We start from the raw sequence: 14888 nt of genomic DNA on the forward strand, positions 1-14888 counted from the left end.
TTTTTTGCAGACAGACAGATTCAGGTATATTATATATATTGCAGTTGAAGCCAGGTAACAGAACACATGTCACTGTCAACTCCTAATGTCTTCAAACACTATTGGTTTCAAGAAAGATGGGCTCAGCTTTTATGAGATAATCAAAACTATGCTTTTTCTATGCTACTTCTCTTGGTATTTGTCACAGCACTTCCAGCAGGCATGAAAAAAAAAAGAATGTAATACTGAGAATTTTCAGATTTACTCATCAAAATATCAAAAAATAAGATAAACCCAGGCAAGTCTATTTCAAACTCCTCTCACTCTTCTGTTCCTTTAGTCACATCACTGCAATGTCTGTTTACTCTTTTTCACGTGAAGATAAGTTCAAATATGTCCAGGGCAGAACTATCAAGAAAGAGCTCAAACAAAATTCCTGTCTTTTCTTGAGGTAAAATAAAGCAAATGTCAGTCCAATGTAAGGTACTAGGCACTTGTTTAGACTGACAGAGCTTGGATTTAGACTTCTGAGTTCATGAAGCTACATCCTGTGTTCCAGGGATGTACACACTTGCCGGGTAATTTCTTAACAGCAGTTTAACTGCCCTACTCTTAGACTTGCCAGCACTGGAAACATGGAAGTCCTGTGAGCTCCACAGATCATTTCTTTTATTATTATTATTAAGTATACGCCATGAAACACCAAAGATTCATTATGCAAATAACAGGAACCATCTACAGAACAGTTCCACCCCAGTGGCCAGTACAGGCACTTTCCAATATAGGATGCCTTCTTTTTTAATAAGATGAAAAAGTAAAGGGAGGCTACTAACAATTTCAGGTAGTTTCAAATTTGCTTAGCAAAAATGAAGATATTTTTGGATACCTGACCACTGCTCAACAGTCTTTAAGTGGAAGTAGACACAAATCCTGCACCTGCTTCTCTTTGTCCCAGTCTGCCTTTCCTCTGCCCAGCTCAGAGGTGGTGAGGCCAGTGCAGAAAAGTGGAAATCTGCTGTCTCGATAGCTACAAGTCTCCAAGCACTGTTACTTGCACTGAGAAGCCCAGTAAAAGTCTTTCATAATTTAAAAAACCAACATTAAGTAGACCATGTAATTCAAATAAAAATTTTAAAAATTAGTTTTGAACTGAGGCTGAGGGAGCTGGGGGTGTTTAGCCTGGAGAAGAGGAGGCTCAGGGGAGACCTTATCACTCTCTACAACTACCTGAAAGGATGTTGTAGCCAGGTGGGCATTGGTCTCTTCTCTCAGGCAACCAACAGTAGGACAAGAGGGCACAGGCTTAAGCTCTGCCAGGGGAGGTTTAGGTTGGATATCAGAAAAAATTTATTTACAGAGAGTGCTCAGGCATTGGAATGGGCTGCCCAGGGAAGGGGTGGATTCCCCATCCCTGGAGGTTTTTAAGGTGAGACTGGATGTGGCGCTGAGTGCCATGAGTGGGGTTGGACTTGATGATCTCAGAGGTCTCCTCCAACCCAACTGATTCTATCTTTCTTGTAGTGGGATAGGATGCTGAAAGGAGTGGAGACCACAGAGTGAATCATTGGTGCATTGGATCAGAGAACCACAGGATTCACTTTCAGTGAGGCACATAAAGGAGAGGTTATAGCACTGTAAGAACGTGAGAAAGCAGACTTACCATTCTTGGTGAGGTGCTGCACGTTGGCCATGACCCGCTCGGTGTAAGCCCCCGGTTCGTAGTTGTCCATCTCTCCCGCCACGATGTGCGCGACCCTGGCGGCGCGGCCCCGGATGGCCCCCGCGGCTCGGTCCAGCCCGTCCGCATCCTGCTCCCGCAGCGCCACGATGCACAGGTTCACATCCTCCAGAATGTGGCTCTCTGCAAACACAACACCCTGCTCTTCAGAGGGCCCCTCTCTCACAGCCACACACCGTGCAGACACGGAGCTCGCCGCACTGTCACGACGCCTGATCGCCACAGACTCAGTTCTCAACTGAGCCTCTTTAGGGGCTTTCGGGGGCTTCAACCCTTATCGTTAAATAAATCACTTGACTGCATCTAATTCTATGAGGTTTTACTCTTTTGGTATTTTATTTCTTGGTCCTCTTCACCATGAGTTACAATTACTGGGTAGTTGTGGAGAGAAGGGAAGAAGAGACTCAACTATGTTTACATTAACAATATTTAAACTATTCTTGCACAAGAATATTCAAGTTTCAGGAGGGACTCTATTCAGAACTATCTTTTCACACAGTTACACACAATCTTAAAACTTATACACACCATGCAAACTATCTAACATCACAGAGCTAACTAATTATGAATTAATATATATTTCCTAAAAACTGCTAGATCTAAACAGTCTTAATGCATCTTATTTTAATTTTATAAAAGAGCTCTATTGATGTTACCCTGCAGAGTTTCTGCAGGCTTCATTTGTTGCTTCTGCACCAGCTCCAAGTCTCCAGACAAATTCCATTCTTATCTTAGAAGCACCTGCAAACTTGTCTTTGGTTTGCCAACCTGAAAATGGATGAATCCCAACACTGCACTCTCTCCTTCCGCTGCTGAAATGCACCAGCCAACACAGCTGGGGTGAAAAACTCACAAAAGCAAACCTAAACCGAACTTCCCTGAAATTCTTAAAACAATTTATTGATTTCTAGCATTCAAAGATACAGAAATCCTCTGCCAGAAGCAAGAGCAACAAGAAAATATTGAGTCAGAAACTGTTATATAAACAGGAAAAGCACAAAACCTGACATAGTAAGTGAACATTTGCAGAATGAAAGAAAATTTCAGAGTATTAAGACCATTACTTTATTGATGAATCCTTCTTAAGCCACTCTGCCAACAGCTTCCATACCGGGGTGAGTCTCCAACAACTGTCCCAAGCACTAAACTAAGTTGTTTTACACTGCTGTGTCAGGATGTTCATGCTAAATCAAACGCCTATATGAGCAGAAAAAGCCTTTTTTTGCCTGGTGTTACAATTACACTACTAATAATTAAATTTTTGCAACATGCATCACCTTTACAAAATACACTTATTACATGTGTTCCATACAATTTATATTTCTTTTTATTTATAGCAATATATTTGGCATGTTACTGCATACACTCTTGGTTTATGTTCTGTAACATTAGCATTTCTAAGTTACCCATGAAAATCTGAAATGCTAAAAGAGAGTGAAGATTTCTCTAGAGGAGAGCACCAGGAGAAAATGGTTGCTTAGAGACACTGATGGAAGCAACTGTTGGGATGACATGGTGAGTAATGAAAATGTAGACAAATGCAGAAGGGTGCCACTCAAAAGTGATTACACAACTTTTCTAAAATAAATTATCATCCCTCTGTCTTTCTGAACGTACATTTTTCTCAACATTTTTCAAATAGCAACAGTAAAGTTGTATTTGTGCTTAACGAGTACAGTTTTTGATACTCAAATATATAGCAGGAAAAAAAAAACATCAGCAGGAAGGACAGAGATGAAGGAGACAATACTGTGCTAAAGTAAACAAGATTGGTCCTAAACCAAAGGGTAACAGACATGAGTAAGGGCTCAGATCAAGCTGGAGGACAGTAATGCCGAGACTTAGAGAGAGCTTTGTCACTATTCCCATCTATAACAAATACAGAAAGACATATTCCTTTTTTCAGGCAATGTAAATATAAAATTTAACTTACGGTACAAGGGTAATACCATAAAACATAATTTTAAAATATAGCATGATAATAGCTTTAAGGCTTAAACACTTCTTGAAAGCTTCCATGTGAGTGCTGGTATTGAATTTCCTTTCCTATGCAGATCTCCAATCTGCTTTGTCTCTCAAGAGACTGTAGTGCAAGAATATTAGAAATGCATGATGTGAAGGCAATGGATTTGCTCCATCTTCAGAAGTACCACTGTGAAACTTCCCCTGCACTGAGCCATGAATTAATTCAGAGCTTCCATGCCTCTTGTTAATTCATATGGCTGCCATTTGCTACATCAGTATTAAATTACATTTTATGTTATACAATGAATTGGACAATCACAGTAACTCGGGCACATAAAACACATTTAGGTAATCCTAAATTACTAACTGGGTCTTGCAGGAGCATCCTGGGATTCTGCCTATGCAAGAAACATGAATTTATGAGCGTGCTACATCACAGAATGCTCTGTGAACATGGAATGTCCATGCCCTCTTCAGGGCCATGCCAGCAATCTCCAAGCCCAGCAGAAAGCAAGAAGGGTGATACTGGTGATGTTGTCAGCACTGCTGGCACTGCCTGTGCCCATCCAGTAACTGTGCCCATGCAAACAGGGCACTCAGGGCACTGGGGCTGCCTCAGTCCCACCCATGCCAAACACAACACATCCAGCTGGCAAGGAAAGGGGCAGGCAAGATGTGCAAAGATGTTCCAGGCACTAACCTGGGCAGAATAGTAACTTTCCTCCCATTTTCATAGAATCATAGAATGGATTGGGTTGGAAAAGACCTCTGAGTTCATCAAGTCCAACCCTTGGTCCAACTCCAGTCCCTTTACCAGATCATGGCACTCAGTGCCACGGCCAAGCTCACCTTAAAAACCTCCAGGGATGGGGAATCCACCCCCTCTCTGGGCAGCCCATCCCAATGCCTGAGCACTCTCTCTGCAAAGAATTTTTTTTCTGCTCTCCAACTTCAATTTCCCCTGGCAGAGCTTGAGCCCATCGTGCCCCCTTGTCCTATTGCTGAGTGCCTGGGAGAAGAGACCAACCCCCACCTGGCATCTCTTCCCGTGTGCTTCCAAACAAACCACTCTGGGAACGTGCACAAGGCTGAAAAAGGCTGAAGCACTGATGATGTGAGAGGCCTGACGTGCACCAAATGCAGGAGAAAGGACTAACAAAGCCTCACTTCTGCTGCCATAGTTATGTCTAAAATGAAGTAGTGCAGGTCACCATTGGGTTGGGTTTAACATTGTCAAAGTGTTGACAGAGATGATACAGAACTGGGTAGCACAACCTCCATTTTAAGGGCCTTTTGTGAAGAACACACTGTTCTTCACTGTTCAGCAGAGACAGCAACTAAAGGGCTCAGTCCTGTGTAAACAGACAGGCAGGGCTCTTCTGACACCTACCAAGGAAAATCTCCATAATGGAAAAACACAGTTAACTGGTTTAGTAGGATAGGAATCTCAAATGAATTTTAGAAAAACTTGCATGTGGCTTAATGGAAATACTGTATGAATGGACCACATGGTAGAAAGTTCCCCATTTCCAACCCCTTTTAAGAGATACCACAAACAACACTTTGATGGAATAGCAAACATGGGCCCAGATGCTCAACAGAAATGCAACTAGACTTGTATGTTGAGGCCTGAGATTCCCATCAGCAGCTCTGTAAGACTACTTGTAAGTAATTTTTGAGCCTTATCATTAAAGTCCCAAATTGCATCAGGGAATATAAATTAGAATGTGGTGTCATCCTTCCAGCACTGTGTTTCAAAGAAGACAAAGAGGGAATCAGATTTTAATAACTTTATATTGTCCATCAACCTTGCACTAGAAAAACTGTGCAAATATTTTCTTGCTACATCTCTACACAACCACACCTAAGGGGTCACTTGAGAACTTGAGGAATGCCATAAATATATCACAAACTCCCAAGCTCTTCTCAGCATGGCAATGCACAGACAATATGCACACACCACAAGCATCAGTGATCTTGTCCCCACACACAGGACTGCACAGCAGCAGACCTTCTGAACACCCACAGCCAACTCACAGCTCTCACAATGTTCTGAAGCTCTCCCCAGATGAGGACCTTGACAATCAATAAAACCTTGCTTAACTTAATTTTCCCAAAGCACAAACAAGCTTATCCATTTGCCTGAGATCTAATGGAAAAGAAATGAGCACCGATCGCGGTCCCGCTGAGATTGGCTCAGCCTCTTTCTTACAGATGCTTCCTCCTCCTATACAGAATGCATGAGGTCAACTTCTGATTTTCAGCCAAGTATCCTTCTTTCCAGAGCAGCAGAGGAAGATTAGGCTGCTGTACCACCTCTTTGTCATGAGTCAATGTCTAGTGTAAGAGTCAATTGTAGCAGGGCATTGATAGATGCTTAAAGAAATTGTCAGATTGCCACAGTCTCCACAGAAATTACCAGGAGTTGGTGCACTGTACCTTCTGAATTTCCTCTGGGATTTTGGTGGTAGTTGTAATGGCCAAAAATCATAGCTCAGCCCAGCTAACCAGTGGATAATAAAGTAGTCTGACAGAGCCATGACTCAGACTGTCTCTGGGACAAAATCAATAGCTCTTCCTTTGAATGTCATCTAAGAAAAAGACAGGTGTTTGATGCCCTTTCCACTCCACTTGGCACTAATAAGGCCTCAGTTGAAGCACTTTAGAAATGTTGAGTTAAAAACAAAACAAAAGTGAACCAAATAGACACATGGGGTGGGGGGGATAATTACTAGAAATTTTAAAAATACAATATGTGAAGAAGCAATAGAAAACTCTGATCTCCTGAAGACAAGATGGAAAATAAAACATACTTTTCTGAAACACTAAGTCTAAAATTAAGCCTGTGTGCAGTGATAGTTTAGCCTGACCAAAATTACTTCTGTTTTTTATGCTCTGTTGGCACGATGGGAGGGGAAAGCAAGAAACTTTATACAGAGTCCACTTCCTTTCAGATGACTTCTATTCCCTGAATTCCAAGTTTTCCAATAATGGTACTACCTAGTAAGGCCAAAGACAAACTCCCCAGATTCACAATGTTTGATGAACATCAGAAGGATATCTGGCAGCAAACAATTGTTAGTGATACCCACAGTTAGAGTTAGCAAGTTTCAGTGCCAGAGTGAAGAGAACAAGATGACTAAGTGGAAAGTGCAAGTCCCAAGGTACAATTCTCTGTTGTCACTCCTCCTGTTTTCAGATTAAAAAAAAAAAAGGAAGTTACATTTAATTCCCACCTTTTTTGCTGCATAATGAAGTTCAGACAATACTCAAGGCCAAATCTCTATGAGCAATTTTATGAAATAGATTTTCTTGGCACTTATGGCTCTTTTAATATAATACCTACATTCTACAAGCAGGACAGTGTTTTAGTCACTATTCGAAAATGAAATCACAGGCAATCACTTAATGTTCAAAGTCCCTGGCAATTTCAGGAGAGGAATTTTTAAGTTAATAGAAAAGTGGAGAAAAATTACTCAGAACAAGCAAAATGCATATCCTTCCTTCTCTGGTTGTATTAACTAAATATACTTTATCTGCCAAAACTAGGAAATTAGATGATAATTTCTAATATTGTTTGTTGCTAATCCATCTGACAGCACTGCCATTCTGTCTCAGACTAAGATGGCACTGCCAGGCAGGGTTCCCACTCAGCTGGTATTCACTCAAATGCATCAGTGCTTCCAAAATGCTCTGGGTTTACACACATAACATAAAGAGGGCACAAATGTCTGTTGTGCCCATCTCAAAAAGGCAAGGAGGATCCAGAAGGCTATGGGCTGAGGCTTCACCTCAGTTCCTGAGAAAATTATGGGACAAGACCTCAAAGAACAGTCAAAAAAAAGCAAAGGAAACTTTGGACTTGATGGAAGAGAATGGTGAAACACAAACAAATTGCCTGTGGAGACCAGAAATGAAGTGATGGAGACCAGAAATGAAGTGATGCAGACAAGTGGGTGCAAATGCTGTTGTTTGCAGGTGCTGGATAAAGTTACTTTTGTGGCAGACTTTTTCAGTGCTGTTGAGCCTCAATCTCCCCCTGAAAGGGGAATTGTGATGCCAAGAGAGATCAGGCGTGGGCAGACACATCCTGAGGAGCCTCCCAAGCTCACAGCTCTGCCCCATGTAATGGGCTGCAAGGACGATTTCTCTGAAAGAAGAACACGCCTACAAAATGTGCCAGAGTGTTCCAGGAAACAGTAAAATCTCAGAGTCTCCAGTACCATGGGACACCAGTGCAGAAATAAGGAGTCCATCTCAAGCAGTGAGCTGCAGGCTGCAAGGCAAAAGCTGGAAGAGAGCAGAAGAATCAGGATAGAAGATGACTGTGGGCAGTGAAAAAGGGAATAACAGGAAGGCACCCCCCCCAGCAAGGTTCTTCAGGAACTATCTCTATCTATGCTGGTGCCTACAGAGTATTTCTGAGGGAAAAGAGACACAATACATTTCTAGAAACTCCACTCTGTAGTCTGAAACACCAGCTTCAGTTCTGTTCCCAGAAAATACTAACTCAGGTGCATATTTCCTTTGGATTTTACCTTAGGTTGAACAAAGGATTGACTGAGCTGGCAGCCTCTCCTTAAGGTCCATTTTCATTCACATCTGCATGAATGATTCCAAAATGTTAGTATTTAAACTCGAGAAAGCTAAGGAAAAAACCCAAACAACTCACACAATAAAACCAAATGCACGCAAAATCCCCTGCCACCTCCCCACCAAAACAGACTCTCTGAAAACTAGAATAGTTCTTAAAGGGAGTATCCATTAATTACAGAGTTGGCAGCCCAAAATTATCAGTTTAACTGGCTGATGAAGGTTTCAGATTACAGAAAATTTCTCTCCCTGCATGAGTGAGAATTCTTACAGCAATATTAATCCCTTCCAGAGTTTAATTTCCTTCCCTCGCTCATTTCAACATGATTACAATAAGACTTGGTTGGTTTGAGATGCTAACTGTGCTTCCACCTCTGCCCTCCATTTCCTGGGCACAAAATTCAGGTCCCAGATGGGTTCCAGGATTGTCAGCTTCCCCATTTGGCATCCAGATGTAGTCCAGGGTCTTGGGGAAATGAAGGAAGCACAATATTAGACTCTCAGCATGTTTAAGTGTCTCTCCCTTCTTAAAGCTTTGCACAAGGTGAGCTTGGACAGCTCTGTAGAAGCACAGAGGCCAACCTGATATCTACGTAATACCCTCCAACACTCTGCAATGTGTAGGACCAGAAGGGAAAAATACTGAATTGGAAATGGTAGGAGAGGAAAGAGGACACAACGAGGAACTAAACAAAACAGAGCATTCTTGTTTAATCCTTGGCAATCACCATAACCACAAATGATATTTGCAATATGCCTCCCCATCCTTTCCTACTGCTGCTGACTCCCAGAGCACTCACCACAAATTTGACTCAGGCTAGCCATGTCTCAGCTATGAACCCAGGCAATTATAATGCTAATAACCTAGATAATTATTATGTTAATAACCATTCTTTCCAAGAGGAGAATTCTCCTCACCAAAGTAGCTATAACCAAAATGCAGTAATTTGCCTTCTTGACAAATTCAACAACTTCAGCTTCTTGAGTGCAACGGAATGCGGAGCCCTTCAGCCCCAGTGTGACCATGCCAGCCCCTGAGAGCAGTGACCAGAATGCCATTTGGTCCAGACATGGCAACAGTGCCTTACAGGGCCTTTTTCTGTCTCAGCTACTGCAGAGAGACTGGCCCTTCAATGTGAAGTTATTAATATTAGAATCCTCACAGTACATGTGCACCCTGGTCTAGTGGAGGGTGCCCCTGCCCATGGAACTAGAGGAGTTTCAAGGTCCCTCCCAACTCAGCTCACTCTATTCTTTGGTCTCTCATATCTGACCACCAATATGGGGACTGGTGAATAGTCCCCCTTTCCTCCCCCACAGCCAGCAGTGCTTGAACAGGCCTGACTTTACACCCAGCTTTGCTAAACTGCTCTGAAAAGGAGCTAATACTTTGTAAATACCTTTATACCTAATACAGCAAGTGCTCCCAAACAGACCCAAGAAGCCACAGGTTAATCAGCACACATCCCTCACCTCCTACAGCACTTTGCAGGTATCTCAGTTTTGGTGAGTGTGCCATGCTGGAAGAACATTCCCAGGTAACCTGAGCTCTGCATTAACAGGTTAATTGACTCAACCAGCACACATCCCTCACCTCCTACAGCACTTTGCAGGTATCTCAGTTTTGGTGAGCGTGACATGCTGGAAGAACATTCCCAGGTAACCTGAGCTCTGCATTAACAGGTTAATTAATTAACTCTGGTCTTTCACTTCTTTACCAAGGTGTGAGGATGGTAAAGAAGTGATAAGAGGGAGAACTGTGGTGGGAATCACTGCGAGGATAATGAGATTCACCAGCATAAAGTACCTCAGAGAGATTATTCTTGGTCTGAATGCAACATGGACCCAGCTGGGAGCAGCAGGATGGACCAGACCTTCAGGGCCCTTCTACCAGAGTGATTTTATGGTCCTGTGATACAGAGGGGGAAAACCAGTAAGAGCTGCCAGCCAAAAAGAGTGTGGGCTTAGGCTGACACATCAGGTTCCCCAAATTACTGATAACACCTCTTCTGCATCAGCAAGGCCTTTGACAGATTTTGCCATGAAATTGTTCAGAACATTTGCCACCAACTGTCAGCCCTAACTTAGACTTTTCAGCTACTTATCTGATACATAATAATTACTTTTCACTCTTCACTTAAGCTACTGGATAATGGAAAACTATTTGCCTTAGAAAATCCTGTCACATTTTTCCTTAGTATGTGGCTGCCAGTTCAAAAATTACACAGGAAAACCATTTTCTTCACACTCAGTCTGGGCCTGTTCCCTTCATTTCCACTGCAATGCACAACCAGAGCATTCATTATTTTCCTCAGAACATTCCCTCTCAAACAATACAGGAGACACTTTCCCTTTCACTCTCCTTTATAAACCTCAGGTAGAAATTCTGGGAAGCTTCTTTTATTTCCAGTAGATGAACTACAAAAGGGGAGAGACTTTTCTTGGCAGTCTGTTCATTTGTTTCTTCATTCCCATCAGCATCTCAGCAGTCTGCTAGAACTGTCTGCAGGAGAATTCTCAACTACAAGAGAGGATTCTCCTGCAGCACAGCAGCAGAAGACATAAAAAATGCTCCACAAGCTTTTGCTTGGTATTTTGTGTGCCACCTGCCCACTTTGAATGCAGAGTTGCTTACACACCTAATTGATTTTAGCAGACAGGAGCTACCAAAACAAACAAAAATCCTTAAATCCAACAAAAACACAAACAAAAAGGCAAACAGAAATGCCACAAAAATAAAAAATAAACAAGAAGTTGCATTCTCCCTGCTATGGATGTTGAGATTCAATTTTCCATACCATTTGCTCTGCCAAAAGAGAAGAAGTGAACTCTGCATTTTTATTGCCTTGAGTGAAATATGAGCTGGCCCTAAACAGGGAATTAATAAATTTGTTTTCTGCCCTTCTATAGCTGGGAAATAGAAAATTTATTGTTGCTTTCTAAATGCTGCATTCAAAATCCAAATCTAGCTAAAATATTACCTAACTTTATGAAAATATCTCTTAAAAACTCAGAAAGGCCCTGATAAATCATAAATCTTTAAAACAAAAATGGCAAAAGTGATACTTTCAGGGTAACAGATTATCTGAAGGAATTAGTTTATGCCAGGAATTTACAGAGTCTTTTCTCATTGGAAATGAAAGTCTTTTGAACAGAGACATAACTAGCCAGATTACAGGGAAGCAGTTCCTAGCATGGATCTGAAAAATCAATGCATAGCTGATATCCCTGTTCATCATTTCGGGGCAGATGCCACAGCGTGAAGAGCTGGCAATCTCCCAGTTTGGGCCAAACAGCATCAAAAGAAATTGCAATTACCAGGGAACAGTCAGTGTCTGGTTTAGATGAGCTGGGAGATCTGGTCGCTTTGTCACCTTCCAAAGACTTCACTTCCTCAGGTGGGGAGAGAGGGGGAATTAACAAATGGGAAAATTATCAGCTACTTCCTTTTGCTAGAATGGCCATGTAAAACTGGGAGCTTTCTTGCATTACCTGTTTTACAGTGTGTGCAACAAGGCACACCCTATTATGTGAAGCAGTGGCTATTTCATTTATCTCTACAAAATACTATCAAAAGATAAGAGCCATCTGTCACTCTTAGATAACTGTTCAGGTGAAACACTGACTTTATGACTGTATTCTCTTGTACCAGCTTCATATCTGCTACAGTGAGCACCTGATGAACACACAGTAATGCTGTTGGACACAACAGCCAACCCACAGACAGGGCAAGTGGTAACAGAAAACATTCAACTGATGAGACACAGTTTGGGGTAGGAAACGCCAAAGTCTCCCTAAAAAATAGTAACTTCCAAGCTGTGATAAATTTTTCCATTTTCCTGGTGGATGGTGGATACTCATCTGCAAATTGTGTTGTTTACTGTTGAAAAGTTACCTCTCACTTGCAAAGCTGCCTTTTCACTAAGTCAGTTTTTCCACTTAAGTCTAAACTGGTATAATTTTTCTTTCTTGGGGAGGCTGGGTGTTGCTGTTTTGTTTTCAACTTTTTAGGGTTTTGGAGGAGTTAAAGTCTGGGGGATTGTTTGGTGGTTTGAAATTCTTTTACACTACCATGAACCAAATTTTTGGGACCAAACTGGAAGCATCTGCTAAAGCTGGGGACAAGAGAAGTCTGGCCATGCGAGTCAGACTTTGTTCACCCCAAAATTTCGACTAGGCACTCTCTTTTATTTCACTCTTTTTTTTTCCCTCTCATGATGTGCTAAGGATTCCCAGTTTTGTAGCAATCAGGTCCATGTCCCATCCAGCTGCTGGAGGTTGCAATGGATAGGCTGCTTTTGGATTATCAAGAAAACCTCATTAGTGTTGTACTGCTTGTTATCAAGTCCATGAAAGGGGACCTTAAAAAACACATCACATTCCCCAATCTGCTTTGCTCATCTTGTGCACCTGTGTAAGTCTGTTTTCTCAGTTCCACTTTCAAAGAACACATGACTTTGACATAAGGCACACTGCCAGCCTGCAGGGACAACTTCCAGTAGGAAAAGCACACTTAGAAGTTTCCTAACCACAACACAACCTGAGCCGGCTCTCCCAGATACAGATTTTGTATCTTCCCCTTGAAACAGAGTCTGCCATTCTGTTCCACAGTAGCACTGTCACCCTGGACTCTTAGTGTCACTGTCCAAAATCTTCTCTTACCACTTGGTTGTGCTTATTTTCATACCATTTTTTGAAACACTGGTGTTTCCAGGAGCCCCATTACAGCAAGCAAGCAAATCTATTCCTGTAAAGCTGCACAAAACCATTAAAAGTTGCCACCACAGCTGCAAAGCCATTAGCAACCAGGCTGTTAAGGAATAAACACAAAAACTTAATCCCAGTCTGCATCAAACCCATGCTCCAAAGGCTGTCAAATCCCAACTCAGCCAGATCACACAGTGAATTCCAAATGCATCAGCCCTCAAAACTCCTGAACAAGATGCCAGTAGTTTTGCAAAGCTTGTGATGAGAAACAAATCTCACAGTTGAGTAAGTCTCAGCAACAACTTACTGTTCAGTAAGGAGTGAGCAGGAATTCCACATGAAAGTTCAGTTTCTGAATGGAAACTAAGTCACAGAAATGTCAAGTCCACAGCAGAACTGCATTGCCCAGCTCCTTAGTCCTGCTTCTTATCAAGGACATCACACAGCCCATCTGTCTTACCCCCTCTGTTCCCATAACCTCAGTAGCAGGTTCAGAAAATCCAGACTTAGAAAATACGAATTTGAAGTAGGAGGTTTTCATGGGACAACACCTGACCAAAAGGTTTCCCAAATCGGCCTGCAATGCATGGTCAGATGTGGTGGCTGTGCCATGGCACACCTGAACCACAGCCCTGGGAACACATCAGTCCCTGAACAGTGTGACCCCACTACAGCCTTTGCCCCTGAGCCCAAGCCAGCAGTGCTACAAGAGCAATTTGCACTCAGGTCAGTGTATCAGCTCCCCACACAGCTCCTGGGGCAGGGACGTGGATCCCAAAGGGATGCAGGAGACAACACTGGATTTTCAGTTAAACCAAAATGGATACCATGAACATCAACAAAATCCCAGGAAAAAGACATTGCTCTAAAGAAAACTGAAGATGAATTGCTGAACTCTTAGTTGTGATGCATAGCATAGAACAAGTCCTACTAACCTTGGTCTCCCAAATCTTCGTTACCGTGATAACCTTGGTAACAGGGAAGGAAGAATTGATTACCACAGTGATAACTTTTGAGGTGTTTGGTAGGAATTGGTGGAAACAGAAACCTGCATATAGCATTTCTGCTGGACAAACTGACATAAACTTTTATATAAAACAGAACTGAGAGAGATTGGGATATGACATAATTAAGAGTCCAAACAGCTCTGTGGAGTAGAAAGCCATGAACAACAGGCTGGAGGCACCAGCAAAGAGGGAGAGAAGTGATTCATTTGGTAACTGTAGACTGACTTTCCAAAAGGCTTTCAACTGCTGTTCCTGGACAGCTCTGGGATGGCATGGGATAAGATGACAGATTTGCCAGTGTCACTTCTCACAAAGCAGAAAACAAGAGGTAGGAATAAGCAGACAGTTTTCCCAAGTACATAAGCCAGTGTGCTCAGCAGCTCGTCACCAGTGATTCCACAGGGACTGGCTCTGAAATACTGTAATGCAATAGCTTCAGAAACAGTATTCAAAGGGAGTATTGAAGTAACAAAGGAGGTAATTTATTTGTCTTTTCTTATTTCAGGTACTCAAAATTGACAACAAAGAACTGACGATGGTATCAACAGTAAAAATGATCTGTCAACAAAGCAGACCAGTTCAGTGTCAATAAACTGAAATAAATATGTATAGTGAAAAAACAGCCTCAATTCCATATACCATACTGAGCTATAAATTAGTTACCACAGTTAAGAATAGAAATTTCTGAAGTTAATTAATAAAACACTAGAAGCACACTAGCTCAACAGTAACTAAAAGGCAGATAATGCCAGGATTTCTCAGCAAAGGCCTGACAGCAAAGAAACATCTAAGATGCTGCCTATAGTTCTTGTCCTTACCTTCTACCTAAAAATATCCATTTCAGCAAGCAGCAGGACTAAACCCCCTACTTGATACATCTCTGAGTTGTTATTATAATG

At 42.0% G+C, this 14888-nt stretch overlaps 1 protein-coding gene across 5 annotated transcripts in view; it reads right to left on the reverse strand.

Annotated features, from left to right (window-relative positions):
* LOC139675769 (catenin alpha-3) overlaps positions 1 to 14888 on the reverse strand; it is a 183992-nt gene that overhangs the window by 105245 nt on the left and 63859 nt on the right. For 4 of the 5 annotated variants that reach the window (XM_071563842.1, XM_071563847.1, XM_071563843.1 and 1 more), the window contains one exon: positions 1640 to 1840. The exons of the other annotated variant lie outside the window; for it this stretch is intronic. In XM_071563842.1, coding sequence (XP_071419943.1) covers positions 1640 to 1840 — 201 coding nt within the window. The remainder of the gene's footprint in view (positions 1 to 1639; positions 1841 to 14888) is intronic. 5 annotated transcript variants of the gene reach the window in all.

The sequence above is a fragment of the Pithys albifrons genome, chromosome 9 (genome assembly GCF_047495875.1).
Source record: "Pithys albifrons albifrons isolate INPA30051 chromosome 9, PitAlb_v1, whole genome shotgun sequence".
NCBI lineage: Eukaryota > Metazoa > Chordata > Aves > Passeriformes > Thamnophilidae > Pithys > Pithys albifrons.